The sequence below is a fragment of the Desmodus rotundus genome, chromosome 10 (genome assembly GCF_022682495.2).
Source record: "Desmodus rotundus isolate HL8 chromosome 10, HLdesRot8A.1, whole genome shotgun sequence".
Lineage (NCBI taxonomy): Eukaryota > Metazoa > Chordata > Mammalia > Chiroptera > Phyllostomidae > Desmodus > Desmodus rotundus.
This window is the reverse complement of record NC_071396.1, coordinates 93,701,916-93,722,685: the sequence shown is the minus strand read 5'-3', so window position 1 is coordinate 93,722,685 and position 20,770 is coordinate 93,701,916. Positions and strand designations below refer to the sequence as shown.

Here is a 20,770-nt window from a genome sequence, read left to right as displayed (position 1 = left end):
AGATGAAGCCAGAGAGGCGAATAGGGTCAAATCTCTAAGGGCCATATATGCTTTTCTAAAAGAAGTTTTTCTTGAAATCTGTTTGGAGAGCTGTTGAAATAGTGGAAGTGATTAAATAAATGGATGAATTAAAAACATATTGAGGAAGAATTGGTAGGATCTGTAGGATTGTTAGATAGATACACAGTAGGGTTGATACAGTAGCAGGATTGATTAGATACACAAGGACTCCCAGATTTCCAGCTTGGGCAGCTAGAGGTGCTGTTTGCAAAGATAGTACATAATGGAAGAGGAAGTGCCAGAGGAGCTTCAAAGAGAACCCTCTATTGAAGAGTTGGAAGGGAGGGGATATTCAGGTATAGAATTCAGGAATGAGGCTGTGTAGGAAATGGGGGTTTAATGGTATTGGACCATTTAGATTAAGAAGATAAAAATGTGAGGGATGATAACATTTAAGGCACAGAGAAATAAGGCTGAGAGTGTAGAGCCAGAGAAACAGGAAAAATAATATGTGATCTTGGTGTCTTGAAATCTTGAGTGAAGTTCCATACTCGTTTATTCTTTATACTCCTCACACCAAGGCCTTATCCAAGGTTTTGAACGTGTAGATACTTGGTCAGTGTTTTAAAAAATTAATCATAGCACCCTGACTGGTGTGACTCAGTTGACTGAGTGTTGTCCAACAAGCAGAAGGTCACCAGTTCGATTCCTGGTCCAGGCACATGCCTGGGTTGTAGGTTTGCATCCCAGTGAAGTACGTAGTCAGAATATGCAAGATGGCTCACTGGAGTGTAGGAGGAGAATACTAGAAGCCCTATTTATTCCTCATTTTTATTTACTTGTTTCACCTTTTACCATGAAAAAATTCAGTCATACAGAAAATAGAATAGTATGATGGCGGGAATGCCCATTCTTCCCGACCCCCGTGTACCGTGTGTCTAGTTTCATCCATAGTTCACCCACGCCCTCCACCATATTATCTTGGAGCTAATCTCAGAGCATTTGGTGCATAAAGATTAAAAGATGAGGATTAAGAGTGTGCACCTGGCTTGCCATGTTTGCATTCACTGGGCTGCAACCCTTCCTTTTTCCTCGAATCCTTTTCGATGATGAAAAAAATGAAGATGATTAAAAAACAACATAACGCAATAGCATTTCCATCTGAAAAACATTAATAACAGGTTATTAAAAATCAAACATTTAATCAGTGTTCAAATTTCTAATTGTCTCATAAATGTCATAAAAGTTTTGTTTTTATTTATTTTTTACAGTTTGTCTGAATCAGGATCTGCATTTTGTGATTGGTTCATAGTTCTTATGTCTGTTTAATCTATAGGTCTTTTCCTTAATCCCCCCAGCCCCTTTTGTTTTTAAATCCACACCAGAGGAGCTTAGAGAGAGGGGAAGGAAGGGGGAGAGGGAGAGGGAGTGAAACATCAGTGTGAGAGAGCAGCACTGGTCAGCTGCCTTTTGTACGTGCCCCGACCAGGGACTGAACCTGCAATCTCAGCAGGTACCCTGACTCGGGATCCAGTTAGCCGCCTTTTGGCTTGCAGAGTGCCGCTCCAACCACTGAGCCACACTGGCCAGGGCCCTCCCCACAGCCCTGTTTTTCCCTTGCAATTTATTTGTTGAAGAACTTGGGTAGTTTATCCGTAGAGTTTCCCCACAGTATAGATGCTGCTTACTGTATCTTTTTGGCGTAGCTTAATATGTTTTTCTGTTCCCTATATTCCTGTAAATTGTTAGTGGGACATAAGGTTTGATCTAATGCAGATACAATTATTTTCAGTATCTTTATTTTTCTCTGTAACATTTCTGTTATTTACCTATGTCTTATAATTTAGCTCAGTAATGTGTGTCTATAATTTACAAATATGCATTTAGTAGGACTATTAAAATTATTTTTTCTTATCATGATACATAATCAAAAAACTTTTGAGATCCTTGCTAAGATTGTTAAGAGTATTAATTTTAAATGCTATTCATCTTAGTGCTGGAGAACTTGGAATGGACCACCTTGTGTTCAAACTTACTGGTTCATTTTGTAGTTAAATATGCTGTGAGTATATCTGTGAAAGTTAATGTCCTGTGGTTTTGTTTCTTTCTAGGATCTGTGGGTGGAATATTTAAACATGGAGCGCATACATTATGAGTTTCAGGAAACCATTGGGCTGTGGACACAGACCAAGCTTGAGTCCCATTCTGTGCCCTGCAGTTTATCTGTGCAGCTCGACTTCACTGATCCTTTTCTGGGTGAGTCATAGGAGCATCAGGCCCTTTGAATGAATGAATGAATGAATGAATGAATGAATGAGTGAGTGAATGAATATGGACGGATGAATGAGGGCATCAGAGCCATTGAGGGTTGAGTTGTACACAGTGTACGCCATCAGTGAGAATTGCTTTTTTAGGATTCATGGTTAACTTGTCTACCACTTTGAGGTTAGGCTGTGAGTGAGAGAAAATTCTAAAATAATAATGGCTTCAGTAAGATAGAGATGTAATTTAATTTTTCTCATGTGAAGGGAGTCTGGATCGGGCATTTCAGAGCAGCGGCCTGTGACCGACAAGCCCCCAAGGACCCCTGCTCCTCCTGCCTGGCCGCCCCACTGTTACCACATGTGACAAACCTAAATATGGTCTCCAAGGTGGCTGCTTACTCAGCAGGAAAGGGAGTCTCCTCTGTTAAGGACTGTTTTAAGAAGCTGCTTGCAGACTACTCAAGCCCATCTCATTGGTCCAAACTGAGACACGTGGGTCTGCTCCCTGAAAGGAGACTGGAGAGTGACTGTGCTTGTGCTTCATTTTCTTTGTTACACTCTAAAGACATTTTAACTGGTATCAATGTGTAAAGTGCAACTTTAATTTCATTACTTTGGACTCGTAGTTTTAAAATTCAGAAGTCTTTTTCTTTTACAAACTTTCCCTCTGAATCTGGAACTCTTATCATACAATACAAGTGGGTCATAGTCCCCAAATTTCTAAGTTGGTTGTTTCTCATAGTGCATTTTTCTAGAGAAACAATTTTATAAATTATCAGTTAGTTTTTTATGCCAGGCCACAAAAACTCATTTAACCTGGAAAGTTGATGACATATCTTACAACAAAAATAACATAAAACAGCCCTGGCTGTTGTGGTTCAGTGGCCTGCGAACGAAAAGGTTGCCAGTTCAATTCCTGGTCAGGGCACATGCCTGGGTTGTGGGTCAAGTCCTCAGTTCTCACACATTGATGTTTCTCTCCTTCTCTTTCTCCCTCCCTTCCCCTCTCTCTAAAAGTAAATAAATAAAGTCTTTAAAAAAATAACAAAACAGTATTTGGGGATCACAACTTTATTTGCTAAATTTATTTCTAAAATGTAGAACATATAATACAACTGAATAGAATTATTGAACAAAATACTGTAACGTGTAGTATAATGGAGCACTGCAGTGATTCGGAGAAAAGCACCTTCTTGCTCTGGCTCTGCCACCAACCAACTAGTTAGTTGTTACGTGATCAGAGAAAAGCCTGTCTTGGCTTTAGTCCACTCATCTGTAAAATAAAGGTACTAGACAGTCTCAACAGGGCTTTATAATTTTTCTCTCCAACATCTTCCTCCCCTGAAATAATAATAGTCCCCCCATCCAATTATAAAAGTTGCATGTGTTCATTGAAAAAAAAAAAAAACAATATAGAGAAGTATGTAGGGGAAGGTAAAAAAGTTGCCCTCAACCCAGCTCATATCGAGCTTCATTTTTATTCCTGAAAACCTGTTAAATGAGATGAAGAAATACCTGTATGTTTACAGCTCTGGAAGCTGTTGAACGCTTCTGATCATGCCTTCCCATTGGTAGTGCTTTCACAGTGCCTTACTAACATTGCCCTAAAAGGCTGACTGTTTTCACTGGAGTAAAGCTACTCATTTATTAAGCCTTTCGTTTGTCCCAGGCTCTGTCCCAGCACTTTACATGCGTTAACTCAGTACTCCGAACAACCCTACGAGATTTGTCCCCATCGAGTAGGTCATGAACCCGAGGAGTATAAGGTGGTTAGGTGACTTGCCCAGTCACAAAGCTGATAAGCGGTAGAGCCATCTTGTTCCAGAGACCCTGTTCCATGTCCCTGTACTGTCCTGTCCCTTGTTTCTGGTGATGGGTACAGGTTGCAGTCCTAAATGAAATTAAGACCTAGATTTTTAGAATAAGATGCTTCAGGCTTTTCATGGCAGGTGAGGTGGTGATCACAGCAGGTGAGGGAACTGGAGGCGGTGCTCGCAGGGTGAATTTCAGCAGTAATTCACAGGACACTGCACACCTGTGGCAGCAGCTTCTTTTCCTTGAATTAAATTTGTTTTGTTGGCTTCTGCATTTTTGTCACATGTGGTCCAGAGTGGTATTTATAGTTAAAAGTGCTCCGAATTTATTTATTTTTCCTGTCTCTTATTTTGCTTTTAAAATATCCTTGATTTTTTTTAAATGGTAAGTGATACTAATTTTGAAAAAGCTGCTTGAAACAAACCTAAATATGGTCAGGAATCTTACTCAGTGATGAATGTCCAACTTTATTACCTTCTGTGCAAGGAGCGGTAGTTCTGGTGGAAAAACCCCAGCTATCAGGGACGATCCTGCACTTGACCTGTTTGGAATGTTAAATTCCATCTGCTTGGGGTGCAAACAATGCTAGTCTTCTTATGCCAAGTAATAAAGTCATGGCTATTAAATTTTCTTTGATTTTTCTTAACAAGAATAGAAAATTGACTGCTACATTTGGAAGGAAATCAGAAATTCATAGTAGTCCGTTAAGTATTTGTTGACTTGATTATTGATTTGAAGCCCCCTTGACCTCTCTCGTCCCCTGTTATCTTACTGTTGAAAAGAGTCAGTTGCGCAGCAGCTTTTCTTCGTGCTCTTCAGTCGCTGCCTGCTGTGCGGTATGTGTACGGTGCGGTAAAGAGAGGAGGGGGGAGAGAGGGCATATTGGAGACCTGCTGCGTGTTCAGCTCTGGACTGGGTGTAGAAATGTAAACATTTCACTTGGGTTGACCAGTGTGAGATCATATGCTGTATAGTGCAAAGCTGGATGATACAGACTTACCTTTTATTTTTTAATATGGCACCCGATTTCTTTAGACTCCATAAATCATTTATTGAGTAAATAAGTAAGTGGGTGAATGAATGACTATATAAACATGAATTCTGTAGGAATTTGTGTCCATGTCTTTATTCATTTTAACTCTTACTACTTTCAGCCCACTTGTCTAAACCTTGGCCTGATTTAAGATTTTTCACTTAGCTGTACTCCATAATGTTCATTCCTTTTTCTGCCATTCCTATGAGTTTTATCTGGGTGACTGCAGTAAACTTGTAACTGGGCTGCCTGCACCATTCCCCCGATCCATTGTCTGGTGATAGCTACCATCTCTCTCTAGCTCATTAGAGCTGTTCGCTAGATTCCCTTCATACTAGTGTAAGTCCAAACACCAAGCGCATCATGCAAGGCTATGTAGGGTAATACTTTATGATTGTGAGCTTTACTCTAACCATCACTAAGACTTTTTGAGGATAGGAATTTTAAATAGCACTCCATGCCCCTGATCTCCCAGCCCCTGGTAGAGTATTATTAGGCCCGTGGGTGCTCCCTCAAAGCTTGTAAGTAATACAAGATCATGATTTTATTAATTTAGGCCTCTGAAGTATCTGTTAGGTACAGAAGATGTTGGGCATTTTTTATGAAGGTAACAGGCCAGGGCTTTGCACGCACTTAGTACATTACTACCTAGTAGTGGCGATTACTCAGTCACTGTGACTTTATTTTCTTTCAGCTAAAGAGAGGGTTTTAAGTAACTTGCGGAAACACGAGGCTCCCCAGCCTCCCCTTGTTCTGCACCCACTGAGGCCTCCTGTGCCGGTTATTTCATCTGCCGTCCTCCTGAGTCAAGAGAACACCACCCAGCTGGTGCGCACAGACCTGAATCTGTTGCAACAGCAGGCCAGGTAAGACCATGAGACCTGGATCATGCTTCCATGCTTGCTGCCTTGACAGCCTGGGTGACTTAATACCTGGAAGGGCTTCCTCATCAGCATCCTCCCCATGGGGAAGATTAGACGAGACTGGCCCAGACAGTTACTTAGTTGCCCAAGTTGTGACAAGTCTTTAAATTTTCCATTGAAATTATGTGGCGCTTTAATGGGCTACAAATTCTTACATGTTTCTTGTGGTGGCATTTCTGAGTGCCAGCTAAGTGTTTCTCATGCTTCTCCCATGGAGACCTGATAATGGAAAGATTGTGTATAAAGGGCATGAAATGAGATTTACTTTCTTTTGTTACTGCTCTTTGCTCTCAGTCTCCATATTTCAAAACTTGGCATGGGCGATTGATTGAAGTATGAGCAAATCATGTAGTGTTCTGAGTTCACAAGAGATTGACTGATTAAGGTTTTAGTTCCAGTGTGCCATCTTGTGAGAAGGAACGTGTGTGTAGTGAATCTGTTTTACAGAGTAAGAGAGTCTCTTTGGCAAATCCCATGGAATCAATCTCTTACCGGCCTTTTTTTCCTTGCTGTTTTTGGCCAGGTGTGTGTTATGTACATTGTGTGTACACACCACACACACATGCATGCCCGCGCTGGCCTACATGTCAAAATAATAACTACAGTTAGAACAGTATTGACACCCATGTAAACATTAACTTTCTCCGTTTTTGAAAATGCAGTTTGAGATGCTAGTAAAGAAACCAGTGGTACTTACAAGTAAGGGCACCCCTTTGGGAGAGTTGAATTAGGGTGAATTCTCATTTGTTCTTGTATATGTAAGGGTCCGTTTAAACAGCATTGCTGATACAACACAGATTCTAAATGGAGCTTTATTTCAGGCTGAAAAGTTGTCCCACTCTTTCTTTGTTTCTTAACTTTGTGGTTCGCATGACTGCCAGGGAGAGGATTTGGGTGAGTCTTGGCACACACACCCTCGGACTTCTTATTCTGGGATGCTTGGGTCTTGCTATACTCTAGTCCAGGCAGGGGGAACCAGGAAGCCTTTGTCACTTATCATGAAACCTTTCCTAAGACTTTCGTTTACCTCCAATGACGTTTTTCAGAACGGCGGCTCTGCGGGAATCCCAGCAGGTTGACCTGGATAGTGAGCTGTTGGACACGATGCCCAAACAGTATGTTAATCGGGAGGAACAGACCACACTGCATTTGGAGTGTAGAGGCAGTAGTGGGAAGAAATGCCAAGGAGCAGCAGTTATAACAGTTCAGGTAAGATGGTTTAAATTTTTTTGTAATTCAGAGAATTTTACTTAAGACCCCAATAACTGGCATACCTTTGAGAATGACTGAAAGAATTTGTATAGTAGGTAATCCAAGTCTCAAAACATTTAATAGTTTTTAGGGGAGTGAAGACACGCACAGAACTAATCACCTGTTGCCGTTAAGTGCTGATGTGTCCTATAAAACAAATTCAAAGAAAAGCAGAATCCTTGAGAAGATTTTGAGAGAGAGAGGGCCTTAAACGGATTCTTAAAAGGTTCTGACAATGATGGTTTGGACTCAGCTAGAGGAAGTATGGGAGGGGGGTCTGCCTGACTTCGTCTAGGGGGTCACCCGCCACCCATTTCAGTCTATTTCAGGTTGCTTGTAGAAGTGGCAGTGGCATCCACACTGGGAGGGCTGGAGTCCACACTGGAAGGGACAATCACTTGGGAGCGCTGGCTGTGGTGGGGGGCGGGGGGGGGGGGGGGAAACTGAAGACAAACATGGGAATGACCTGCAGAAAGCAGATCATCTGGGTGGAGTCTGCCAAAAGGCAAAAGGAAAGATATGCAATAATATGATTAAAAATTCAGCTGCCTCTAGAGACACCTTATTTTTCTAAGGAAAAATAAAGTTGGAAAAATAAAATTAAGTTGCATCCTTGACTTAGGAAGGACTTCTAAGTGGGAGTTTAGCTTTAGCCAGCATATCATGGTATTTGTTTCATGCCAGGTACCATCTAAACACTTTACAGAACTTATTTTTGTCTTCACCACAACCCCATAAGAGGGTACTTTTATTACCTGAGTTAGGCATGGAGAGGTTAAGTTACGTATCCAAGGTGACAGAGCCAGTGAGTGGCAAAACCAGGAAGGCCCAGGCAGTGTGGTTACCGAGCACATGCCCCTCAGTCACTGCTCCTCCTCCTGTCTGCAAGTGAGGTCCAGATTCCCGGAGCTGGGAGAGAGGTGCTTCGAGAGAGGCCTACCTGGTGCCTGACTGCATTTGCACAAAAATAGATCCTCTTTGTGGGTAGCTTTTAGAAATTGGGGAAAATTTATCTTACTGACTCTTGGTTGTCTTTCAAAAATTTCTCCTCTTTTTGTGCTGAGCCCCATTTTAACAGTTCTAATGTATTCTTCATCAACCTCCTTGGGTGACTGTTTGCTATAAAGTGTCTTCTTAGAAATACCTTTTATATTTATATTTTTCACTGCCTTCAAAATTTATTTCTGATAAAATAACTGATCTGTATGCACCTAAAGTTAGAAAATTCGATCCAGATTGTGATCAGTGATTAGAGAATTCATGGATTGAATCAGTTTTTAAAATCAGCATCATGGGAAATGAGTTTATATTTTAAATAAAAATTTTAAAATTAAAGTACATAAATGTTTTAATATAATTTTAATGGCTCATTTGTGAAGATTTTAAATTATACCATGAAAATGTTTTATTGCTTGATAGAATTTTCCTGGGAGGGAATGGCCTGGAAATTTCCAACCATCTGCAAGTGTGTGAACTGTGTATAACTTGTTTGGGGCATGCAAAAGCCAAATATATTTTATGGGAATTGAGACGTGCTTCTTCCATGGTTGCCTTTTCTAATAGAAACCTCTAATAATTTAGTGATATCCCCTGAGGAAATGGGGTGTTTTATAATAGGGTTCCTTGTGTTGTACTTTGGTATTGTAGGGCAGGACCGAGAATTGATTTATTGTCATGTGAAAATTTTGTGCATTCCTAGAAATGAGAGATGGAAAAGACCCACTGAGGGCTTCACATTATTGTAAAAACTTAACTGAAGGGCCAGCTGTGTCCTACTTTTAAATTTCTTTGTCTACTTAAAGCGACTCAAGAGGAGGGGCTTCCACCATGCTGCTTTGTTCCATTGTCTCCGACTTCTTGTAATTATGAGCAGGTAGTCATTCGATCTCTCTCACCCCCGTTCTAGGAAGAAAAGAAAACGCTCAACAGTGTTTGGAACAATGAGCAAAATAAGTAGACCAGGAAATAATGATAATTTTGGGAGAGTGTCTAAACTTTCCTATGCTAGTTGGTTTTCTTTGGTGTTCAGCATTAGGAATTTCTATGCCATGGGATGGCATTTAACAAACTGAATTTGGTCTTCTGCACTTCCTAGTCAGGTGAACCTCTGTTATTTTTCTCTTGTCCTGAGTCTTTCCGCTTCCCTTCATGCTTACTGTCTTCCTTCCTTCTCTCCAGTTCTCTCGTTTCCTCACTGTAGCAGCTTCTCTCCAGGCCAGGCAAGGGCTGTGGCCTTCAAAGTCCTATCTGATTGTACCTGGGGACATCCTGAGCAAAAGAGCTGACTGCATGCATTCCTGATCACATTTTAGGCTGTTAAACATTGGCCTGTTATTTGAGAGATTTGAGATTTAATATTTGTATTGATTCAGTATGTGGTTTAGTGGAAGTAATTTAATTTTTTATCTTTCATTTCTCCAAAAGTAAGAACTAAAGTAATTGTTAATATTGTATCTTACCGGGTAGTCATGTTCATGGCTTTTGATTCATACTCACACCCTATTTTTTCTTTAAAATAAGTTTTGTAAAAAGTTTTACAACAGCAGCGGCACATTTTACAGAAGAGTTATCGTTATGACCTTTAAAAGTGGGTGTTCAGTGTATTGTCAGAGCTGTGCTGGCCACTGTGTAAAGCAACACAGGCAGGACCATTTGCCCTCAGGAGCTTTCGATTTGGAATTTATGTCCCCTGACGGGCATAAGAGCCCCAGTTAAATCCATTTGTGAACGAAGTGTTTGCATTATTCACAAAGGATGCCTGTAACCATGGTAGTGGTGGTTGAAGACTGGGGTTGGGCAGGTCCATATAATGGGAAATGTAGTCCCTGCTGCTCACCCATGTGATTGCGGCAAACCGTCTAAGGAGAATGGAGAATTTAGAACTCCTGCCTTCTGAACGTTCTGGTCCTTTCCGATTCTCTACCACGCCTGCAAGTAAGTCCAAGTTCCCCAGTTTACTGTAAAGGCCTCCCCAAGGCAGGGTCCCTGCTCCCCCGTCTCACTGTACTGCACTCTTCAGCCCTGATCCCCAGCCCCCGATCAGCCTGTGCGGCCTCCTTCTCAGTGCTCTGTCCTCCTGTCCCCACATCTACTCATTGGTTCGGTATTTGTGTTGCAGCCTGGGCACAGGGTATTTTCTGCATCGATCCAGATCCAAAAAGGACATTAAAAATGCACAAACAAAGCAGTTACTCTATAGATCACCATCAGTTCATTAGTGAAAGGGATGTTAACAGCTCCCTCAAGTAGGACAGACATAATCTTAAATAAAGGATAGTCTTTTAAATGGAGATAAATTCAGTATTTTTGACAAGCTTAATAAATTTTCCTTATTTTGTACATCTTTACTGAGAGCCAATAAAATTTTATCTCAGATGAGCTTTCAGGAACCATTGAATTGGTCAGTTGCTGTTTCCTAGGCATGCAGCTGGTTTGGACACTTGATGCTTGTCTTACTTTGTTGTTTGTTTTATAAGTGTATGTCTCTTTTCCTCCCACAATGGCACATGTTTTAGTAGCAGCATCTGTGTCCTGTTTCTGCCGCACACACATGAGACGTGCAGCCCGGTTTCGAGGTGGGCTGCGTGTGCTGCTCGGTTGGGAGGACAGAGGGGCCACTTGATCAGCAGAGGAAGGGCTTGACGTGCTGCAGGAAAGCCTCCGTGGGGGGAGACACCGAGTCACTCTTTGATGAGGATCGGGGAGTCGAAACATGAGGGACATAGAACATATCCTGCAGAAGACTTGGAACCAATGATAAACTCATTCAAGTGTGAGCCTTCATGAAAAACCCTGATATTATTGAATAGTTTTTTGACGATTTTTTCCTGTTCCTGTCAAGTTCAACCAAGAGTTTTGAGTTATCATACTAATTGAAGTAATAGTCTTATCATCATATACCCAGTATGTATGTAATAAAATATCTGCTTCAGAAACACGTAGGGGCAGAAGTCTGTTGACCACTTAAATTTTTGTTAGTTCGAAGGTATGCATAAGAATGAAGCGGTAAGCCAGCAGCTGCATGTTTTGCGGAAAGAAGTGAAGCAGTTGCAAGCAGAAGCTGCTACTCCGCCACCACTTAATGTTGTGGAAGCTGCTGTGCATGCGGAAAACTTGATTACGTAAGTTTTGAGGGCATTGTCCTTTAAAATACTCTTTTGTTACTATCGATACAGATCATACTGCTACAGCCCCCAGGCACCCACCAATTGAACTAGCACAGGGATCGGAACACTGGGGCCTCTGGACCAAATCTGCCCTGCCACCTAGTTGTATAAATAAAAGTTTTATTGGAATACAACCATGCCCGCTTATTGATGTCTATGGCTTTCATGCTGCAATGGCAACATCGAGTAGCTGTAACAATTTATGGCCCATAAAGCATAAAATAATTATTATCCGGCCCTTTGTAAAATAAGTGTGATCCCTGAAATAAATGTGAGAGATGATACGGTACATTGAAATTCAGTCCTGGAGAGATTTGGTGCTGAAGTTTCATATCAGAGTCACATTTACCTAAGAAGTCATCATTGTCAACTCAGATTATTGAGCACAGTTTACAGTGGATTCGTTCAGGGGAGTTAGAGCTCTTGGGTATAGTTGCCAACTTGCATGGGGCTGTTGTGGTTTTCCTTTGGTGCTCCTGGTTTGTTCTCACCACCCCCTTTCTTCCTAAAGCTACCAGGACATGATTTGAGAGAAGGGAGGTTGACTGCCTTTTACTTTGTAGGGACTCCACATTCCAGTACCAGCAGCTAATCCCAGGGTAGATTTGGGAGGGTGCTGTGGAGGGGGCACTGCGGCTTTCTGTGGGTTGGATTGGGGGCTCTGGGGAGGAGGGAGGAGGGAGGAGAGAAGGTGAACAAGAGGTGATGTTTCTTTTACCAGTAAAGGAACTAAAAAAAAATGTGAGAATTAGAAGAGATTCCTTTATTTTAGGAGCTTATTCTATACAAAAATCTTTACCCTCAACCTAAGTCACTCTTTCAGATTTTAAAATTTAGAGAAGTCAGGGTTCTTGTTTTTAAAAATATGTATTATCTAAAAATATATAAAGTTAAATAATAAATTATGAATTACATATGAAATGTGAAAAAATTAATAAAGGTAATAATGTTTATTGGCTCTTTTAATACAACTGATTTTTTTTCTTCAGAAGGGCATAAAATCATTTTTATATTTTGAAAATGAGGTGTTGGGTTAAGTTGGAAGGTAACCCATAACAAGTTTCTGAAGTGACATTTGTGGGAGACTCTGAGCACTCTTAAGAATATTGCCTAGGAAAGGGGGAGTGTCATAGAAATACTGGTGAGTCTGGATTCTCATACTGTGGACTGCTTCTCACCTGTTTTCCTACAGGGCCTTAGTGAATGCCTACAAGTTGCAGCCCACTCCTGGGGTTCAGAAGGTTGGCATTAGCCTCTTCTTTACTGTTGTGGATTACATCAGCGATGAGACCCAGCGCCATCCTCCCACAAGGCAGTTCTTCACCTCTTGCATTGAGATTTTGGGACAGGTGAGATTAGTCTGTGTTGTTAGCCTTTTTCAGACACAGTAAGTCCCTCCAGTATTCTCATTAGATATGTGACTTCAGACTTACATTGTAGGTTGCGAGTCTTACCTAAGTCAGAAGCCACTTTGAATTGTTGACTTCTAAAGATGTGATTAGAATTGTTGGTATGGATTTCTGCTTCTCATCCAGCAGATTAATTATTCACGTTTGAAAGCCTCTGGGAGACATCAGATTCTATCGTATGCTCTTGGTGGTGCTGCCTGTAGCATCAGTGAAGCTCATGTTGTTTATAAAATGCTTTCCGATTCGTTACTTTATTTCATCCTCACAGTGACTTTCTGTGATTGATCATTCCTGTTTTAAAGATGAGAGAAGTGGGTTCTGACAGATTACTGACTTGCCTAAGGAATATAGCTGTGAGTGCTGGAGCTGAGACTGGGTCCTGGGCCTTCTGACTCAGCATTCAAAGCCCTGCCACCTCCCAGTTGCTATGCTCAGTCACCATTGGTTGATTTCCTTGACTTACTGTTAAAATATGGATATTTTACAAGAGCAAAGGCAGTGTATCCATGTAGATTTATGAAATGTGTCATAAAACAAAAAAGCTACTTGTTGGAAAATATGTAGACACTAAGTAACCAGGTACTCTCACCTAAATTCGTTGGTGAATGTTTATGGGATACTTGTTAGGAGTTGATGCTGAGAAGTTATTGAAATAGATTAAAATTTTTTTCCTGATTATAAAATTGATGTCTGTTAATTTGTTCTAAGCAATGCAGACAGTACAGAAAGTATAAAGAAAAAATTTTCAGAATCCTAACTACCAGGAGATAACGATTACACAGCTGCCATTTCATTATAGTCTGTCTTATGTGTGTGTGTGTGAGCTTGTGTGTGTATGTGTGAACGTGACTTGTTATCCCTACATGTAGATAAATGGATGGATACAGATACACACTCAAAAACCACACGTGCTATTTTGTAACCTTTTTTTATTCAAACACATCTTTTAGACATTATTCTGTGTTAATTTATACACACCTATAATATGGTTTTTAATTTTTTTTAATTTTATTTTTCAATTAAAGTTGACATTCAGTATTATTTTATGTAAGTTTCAGGTGTTACAACTTAGTGGTTAGACAATTATATAATTTACGAAGTGTTCCCCTTGGTAATTCAAGTACCCACCTGGCGCCAGACATAGTTATTACCGTATTATTGACTGTATTCCCTATGCTGTACTTTATATTCCCATGACTACTGTGTTAACCTCCAATTTGTACTTCTTAATCTCTTCATTTTCTTCACTCAGCCCCCCAACCCCCTTTCCCATGCTGGCAACCCTCAGTTCTCTGTTATCTACGAGTCTGTTTCTAACATGGTATTTATTTATTTATTTTTAAATATTTTATTTATTTATTTTCAGAGAGGGGAAGGGAGGGAGAAAGAGAGGGAGAGAAACATCAATGTTTGAAAGAAACATCAATCAGTTGCATCCCACACGTCCCCCTAACTGGGGACCTGGCCCTCAACTCAGGCACCATGTGCCCTGATTGGGAATCAAGCTGGAGACCTTTTGGTTCGCAGGCTAAGTGCTCAGTCCACTGAGGCACACCAGTCAGGCCCTAACATGGAATTTAATTTGTACTGTTCTACTGTACAGATATATTGTAATGTATCAAGACAGTGCCCTCTGAATGGATATTTCCGTATTGGTTGGTTTGTTTCATTAGAGTAAGTCTGAGATAAAAAAAATCTTACACACCTTTGTGAACTTGGACTTTTTTCCCTAGTATAATTTCTTAGAAGTGTGATTGCAGTGTCCAAGGGACTAGCATTTGATGTAAATTGTCACACTGCCCTCCAGGGATGCTTCTACCTGTTACACTGTCATTGCTGGCTTTGAGGACATTGTTCGTATGCTAACCTACAGTGGCAGTGGCCATTCCTTATGCATCTTGCTAATCTGACAGGGGAAGGGGTAGTTTATTAATCATTTTAAGTTACATTTCTTTAATTATTTGTTAAGTCGCATATCTTTTCATAAGTTCTGGCCATTTATATCTTTTTGGTGATTTGCTGGTTATTGTCCTTTGCACATTTCTGTTGGATAATGTCTTTTTTTTTTTTCTGTTGCTTTTCAAAGAACTCAGGCTCTTAACCTGGTGTCTGGAATGTGTTATAAGTTAATTTTTCTACTTCATCATTTTTCTTTAATTTTATATACTCATTGCCTTATAGAAGTTAACATTTTTATCAGTTTAAATCTTTCAGTCTTATCCTTCATTATTTCTGCCTGTGGCCAGGTTTATCAAAGCCTTCCTGACCCTAAGATTATTGAAATATTCACATATATTCCAGTGTTTTTATTTATTTTTAAAAATTTTAAAAAAGATCTTATTTATTTTAGAGTAAAATAAATATCACAAAGACTCAAACTAAAGTTGATATATGAGCACCTGAAGGACCCAGGGCAGTTCAGTGACTGATGGGTGTCATTACGCCTCTGTCTCTACTTCACGCTCTGGGACTGCAGGGGCAGGCTTTTCTCAGCTCCGTGTGCTTTTTTGTAATTTAAAGATCTTGGTTGGTAAGTTTTCCCTACAAGATAAGCATCAGAACCTTGTAGCTCTCTTTCACTGCTCAAAGAGCCACAGTGAAGGGAGGGAGAGCGAGAGGGAGAAAAACATCAGTGTGAGATTGATTGGTTACCTCCTGCACGCCCTTAACTGGGAACCTGACCCTTAACCCAGGCACGTGCCCTGACTGGGAATCGAATGGGTGACCCCAGTCTGCCGGACGACACCCAGCTCACTGAGCCACACCAATCAGGGCCACATATATTCCAGTACTTTTAAACATTAGAACCAAGTTAAAACAATGTGATGTTATTCTGATTATACATTAATGGTGAAAAGTTAGCTTTTTAAAGGTATTAAAATCTATAACCCAGAAGTTTTGTTTTCTTGACATAATGCAGGATCACTTTGGTAGATAGATTGCAAATTTTTAATATTACCTACATTGGAAGTGATAAGTTTACCTGTGTTGATTTTAGATTTCTCTTGATCGCTTTATATATTCATTTAGAAAAAATTGTATTTGCCTTATATACTACCCCTTAAAACTTGGTTGCTTAAATAAAGGTTAAGGACTGGAGAACTGATGACATTTTCCTCTTTTATTCTTTCAAGGTGTTCATCAGTGGCACTAAATCAGAATGCAGAAAAGTACTGCAGACCATTCTGAAGAACAGACGGCTCTGCTCTCTTCTGTCTCCTTTCTTCACTCCCAATGCTGCGCCTGCAGAGTTCATTCAGCTGTATGAGAAAGTGGTGCAGTTTCTTAGTGAGGACAACAGCGACATGATTTTCATGCTGCTAACCAAGGTGAGATGTGATCCGGTCCTGATGTTGTCATCAAAGTGTAGAAACTGTGCTTGTTTCCCACTTTGTAGACATCGAGGCCCTCGGAGCCCTGTTTCCAGGTAGACCCGAGGCTCCCAGCCCTTTTCTCGTTCTGCATAACCTTCAAGCAGCCCAATCCCACAGCTTCCTCTCATGCGGGTTTCAGTTGTGTTCTGTGGGACAGTCTTACTCCACTATAAAAAGGACCTGGCTCCCAAATCCTCTTTGAAAACCTAGTACAGTTTTGAAGTATTCATAATGGTAATTTAGTACATCCTTCTTTTGAATTTATCCTGAATTAATGATTAAATTATGTTTGATAAATGAGTTGTAAAACATCCAAGTCTTTCATATTTAGAAAAAGCCAGATCTAAGCAAATTGCCTTTGTCTTCATTCCAAGTAAAATGTTAACTCAGACCAATGCCATGAATTTACTTAATGACTTGGGGAATTGAGAGCCTTAGCTATTTTGTCTTCAGTTGTATTTCTCTGGCACCTACGAATCATAAAACCTGGTAATTTTTTAGGGCCAGAACTGACCTCAGTCTGTAACTGGGGGAGAATATGTTGTATAGTTGGGGGTTCTGGAAGGTGAGCTCAGCACCCTGAGCTTTTGTTCACTGAGATAGGTGAGGGATGCAGGTGCAGAAATGTGGCTGTTGGTTGGAGGCAGTATCAGAAAGCAGCTGCTTATTTGTGGCCTTTGACCAGTGAAAGAGAGCTACAAGGATCCGATCCTTGTCTTGTAGGGAAAACTCACCAACCACAATCTTTAAATTACAAAAAGGCACATGGAGCTGAGAAAACCCTGCCCCTGCAGTCCCAGAGCGTGAAGTAGAGACAGAGGCGTAACGGCACCCATCAGTCACTGAACTGCCCTGGGTCCTTCAGGTGCTCAAATATAAACTTCAGTTTGAGTCTTTGTGACAAACTGCTAGGTAATGCTAGGTAATCGCGACCTTTAAACTAAGTTGTACAGGCTTTGCTCTGCCTCAGTTCATTTTCCGGTGTCAATAAAAATTTCTTCTCGTTTCTTTTCAGTTCGATCTTAAGCAATGGTTAAATGCCACTAAACCTCCTCTGTCTGATCGCACCAGGCTTCTGGAGTCCATTCATTTGGCACTTACGGCCTGGGGCCTTGAACCAGATGAAGATATTTTGATGCCATTTAATCTTTTCTGTAAGCACTGGACTTACCTTCTTCTGTACCAGTTCCCTGACCAGTACAGTGACATTCTCAGACTGCTGATGCAAAGTAAGTGACTGATGAGACTGTAGCGAATAATAGGACACCATTCTACAGGTGTCATCCAAAGGTGTAAAAACAATACAAGTGTGCGGGACTTTAGAATGACTGACTTTTACCTGGAGTACTCGATGAACCCAAAGGGTTGCTGCCTGTAAAAAATGGTCATTTGTTGCCAAAAGGGTCAGAAGGGTCCCTAACTGGGCAAGGCGGCACTCAGCCTTTGGAATTGGAGCCCACAGGTGTGCGCCCGTCTGTCTGCCTTGACTTCGCAGCTGTGTTGAATGGGGTGGGGCAGTAGTGGCCTTGGTTTCTCTGCTGACTGCACATTTGGTAAGAGAAGGAATTTGCTCTTTATATGACTGTTGGTTTCTCTGTAGTTCACAGACACTCCCCCCTAATTTTCTTGCAGTGAATTTTATCCCCACATAATGATAGCCTGTGCTTACATGTGCCAAGGGAGAGAGCAGCAGTATATTTTCCACATCCCCACCACCTCTGCCTCCTTCCAGCAACTGCCCATTGGAGTATTTGAGATTGGAGGAGAAATAAAGGGTGTAGGCTTTTTTAGTTTTTGGAACGTTACTAGGCAAAATTTTATTTGAAAAATGAGATTGTATTTTTTCATGCAGACTTTATACTGTTTATAGATGTAATGGAAAACTAAATTTTGCTTTATGCTAAACCTTTGTGTAACTTAACAGAAATTATTTAATGAGTAAGTCAATGAACTTCTATGCTGGACTACCTGACGAACACTGCAATGTGTGGCCCCGTTTTCAAAGCACTTCCAGCCGTCATCGTTTCCTGTAGAGGGGAGTTGCAGGGTGGGTGGAGAAAGCTGACAGAGAAGTGCACCTGTACAGTTTTTGATGTGTACTTGCATAGCTAATTTTTGTTCTAAATTCTCAAAACTTGATCAAGTCTGTATTGTTTTCCCCCTGGAGCCTTGTTAAGAGATTGTGAACTGTTTGTGTAGATAGTCATAGACTTGCAAATAGCAGAAAATTCATACTTCCCAGGGAAAGTAATTTAGTTACAAGGTTTAAGAATAACAGTACAGCCCTGACTGGTGTGGCTCAGTTGGTTGGGTATCATTCCACAAAGCAAGGGGTCACTGGTTCGATTCCCAGTCAGGGCACATGCCTGGGTTGCAGGCCCAGTCCCTGGTTGGGGTGTGAGAGGCAACAGATCATTGATCAATGTATCTGTCACACATTGATGTTTCTGTCCCTCTCTTTTCTCCCTCCCTTCCCCTTTCTCTGAAAATAAATAAAATCTTTAAAAAAGAAAAAGAATAACAATACCACCTCTGTCAGATTCCATGACCCCCAACCTCCTGGTTTCCCCTCCCTCCCTGGCCACTGTGTCGGTTCCCAGGGTTCCATCCTTCACTCATCTGCTCTCTTCATTTGCCCTGGGTGAACCTGTTGTTTTTTCTGGCTTCACTGTTCTCTTCTAGGTACGCATGACTCTCACACTTGTGGCTTGATTCAAGGCCTGTGCCCCAAGATCCCCAGGTCACAGTTAGACACAAACCCTTTCCTGTCCCCTAGACACTTCATACTCAATATAGTGCAGCGGACCCTCCATCCTCCCTCTCAGACCTGCTCCTGTGAGCCTCTGTTACTCTCGTTGATCCTCGCGCCTCCTCTGGGTGGAAAGGACCTGAGGAGGTATAATTCCTGTCTTCTGGGATGTGAGCTTTCAAGTAGCAGACTGCTGGTTGGTAGTCTCTACTTTAGCCTTTGCCCCTCGGAGGAGTGCGGTGTTAGGGGTAACGAGGACCCCTTCTGAAGAGAGCCCAGACTCTGCTGTTGCTCCTACACCCAGTCTTCCCTGTCCTGTCACCAGTGTTTGCTTCACATCAGCCAGCCAGGGAAATGGCACCTTACCGCTGCCCAGTCAGGGTCTGATGGTGGCATTTCCCTCACGGCTCCAGCTCGCGTGGCTCCGTCAGTGCTTACTCGCAGCAGGGTTGTCAGGAACAAGGAGAGTCAAGTGGTCAGGGGCATAGTTCTCGTAATAGGTTCTCTTTACTTGGGTCTCTTTACCACGGATCTTTATGAATTTGTTTTGGAATCTTATTTACTGTTCATTCCTTTGTAAAATTCATGTGTTCTTTGATTCAAGTTGAACAATTTAGTTTGTTAAAGATGCTGACTTGGTGTCCTGTCCCTGCCCCGTAAGGCTCTGCTGAGCAGCTGCTGAGCCCTGAGTGTTGGAAAGCCACTCTGCGAGCCCTGGGCTGCTGCACCCCCAACTGCCAGCAGGGGGCAGCTCCTGCGGAGAGCACCACGCTTCAGAGCTCCCGGGAAGTTCTCTTGTCAGACAAGCAGGTGTGTGGCTTTTGGCGTCTTGGCGACTGTGCATTTGTTTTCCATTTCCTTTGGTTTAAGAGCTGTGTGCTTTTCTTTGTCAGTCACTTGCTTCCCCCACCCCTCCTTTGTCTGAGTTGCCTTTCTCTCACCCTGCAGTGTGACTCTTGCCCATCTGTCCAAGAGCAGCCCGGCCTACCCTTTCCCCACCTTAACCCACCTACTCACTCCTTAACCTCACACCACCGGCTCTTTTGGCCAGGGTTTCGGGCAGTGTCCCACCGAGCTCTCAGTTGCATGAATTTTACAGATTCTGGGTCCACGTGAAAGTTTATTTGAAAGAATCGTTCCTCTGCTTTAGAAAAAGCTTGAGATATGATTTACTTTTCATGTACTATAAAACTTTGCAGCTCTATTACAAAATCAGAGCCTTCCGTCACAGTCCATTGTAACACTGCTCCAAGTAGATATTCAGAGAACGTTTTTTAATAAGTCATTCTCTTCAGGTAATGGAGACTATACAGTGGCTCTCAGACTTCTTTTACAAGCTGCGGTTATCCACGTTGGACTTTAAAAGTTTTGGCCTATTCTCGAAATGGAGTCCTTACATGGATGATGTGAAGACACTCTTGGGCTATCTTGTGAGAAGGCTGCTTGACTCAGAAATGGCTTGCTTTGCCCAAGACCCATCTGCCAGCAGCAAAACAGGTAATATGCCTTGAGTGCAATGTGGAGGTGGGTGTTTTGACCTTCCATTAGGAGAGACTTGAACAGACACATGAAGAGATTTAAATCTTTGCAATAAAACTATCTGAGTGTCAAGCAGAGGAAGTGGGAAATATATAGCATAGGTGTGAAACCATGTATGTGTCATACCTGTGTTCACTTAGTTGGTGCTTGTTTTAGCTTGTTTCTGCCCCTGCTTTTGTAGGGCACAGTACCAAGAAATGATAGGTTTCAATCTCCAACTCTTTCTTCTTCTTATTTATATCACTAA

The 20,770-nt window shown here is 41.6% G+C and overlaps 1 protein-coding gene across 2 annotated transcripts in view; it reads left to right on the top strand.

Annotated features, from left to right (window-relative positions):
• The window catches only part of EPG5 (ectopic P-granules 5 autophagy tethering factor), a 97,039-nt gene that overhangs the window by 53,709 nt on the left and 22,560 nt on the right, over nt 1-20,770 (top strand). For both annotated transcript variants that reach the window (XM_024580215.3, XM_024580216.3), the window contains 9 exons: nt 2,112-2,256; nt 5,807-5,978; nt 7,082-7,244; nt 11,265-11,407; nt 12,645-12,801; nt 15,996-16,190; nt 17,251-17,464; nt 19,646-19,794; nt 20,280-20,481. In XM_024580215.3, coding sequence (XP_024435983.2) covers nt 2,112-2,256; nt 5,807-5,978; nt 7,082-7,244; nt 11,265-11,407; nt 12,645-12,801; nt 15,996-16,190; nt 17,251-17,464; nt 19,646-19,794; nt 20,280-20,481 — 1,540 coding nt within the window. The remainder of the gene's footprint in view (nt 1-2,111; nt 2,257-5,806; nt 5,979-7,081; nt 7,245-11,264; nt 11,408-12,644; nt 12,802-15,995; nt 16,191-17,250; nt 17,465-19,645; nt 19,795-20,279; nt 20,482-20,770) is intronic.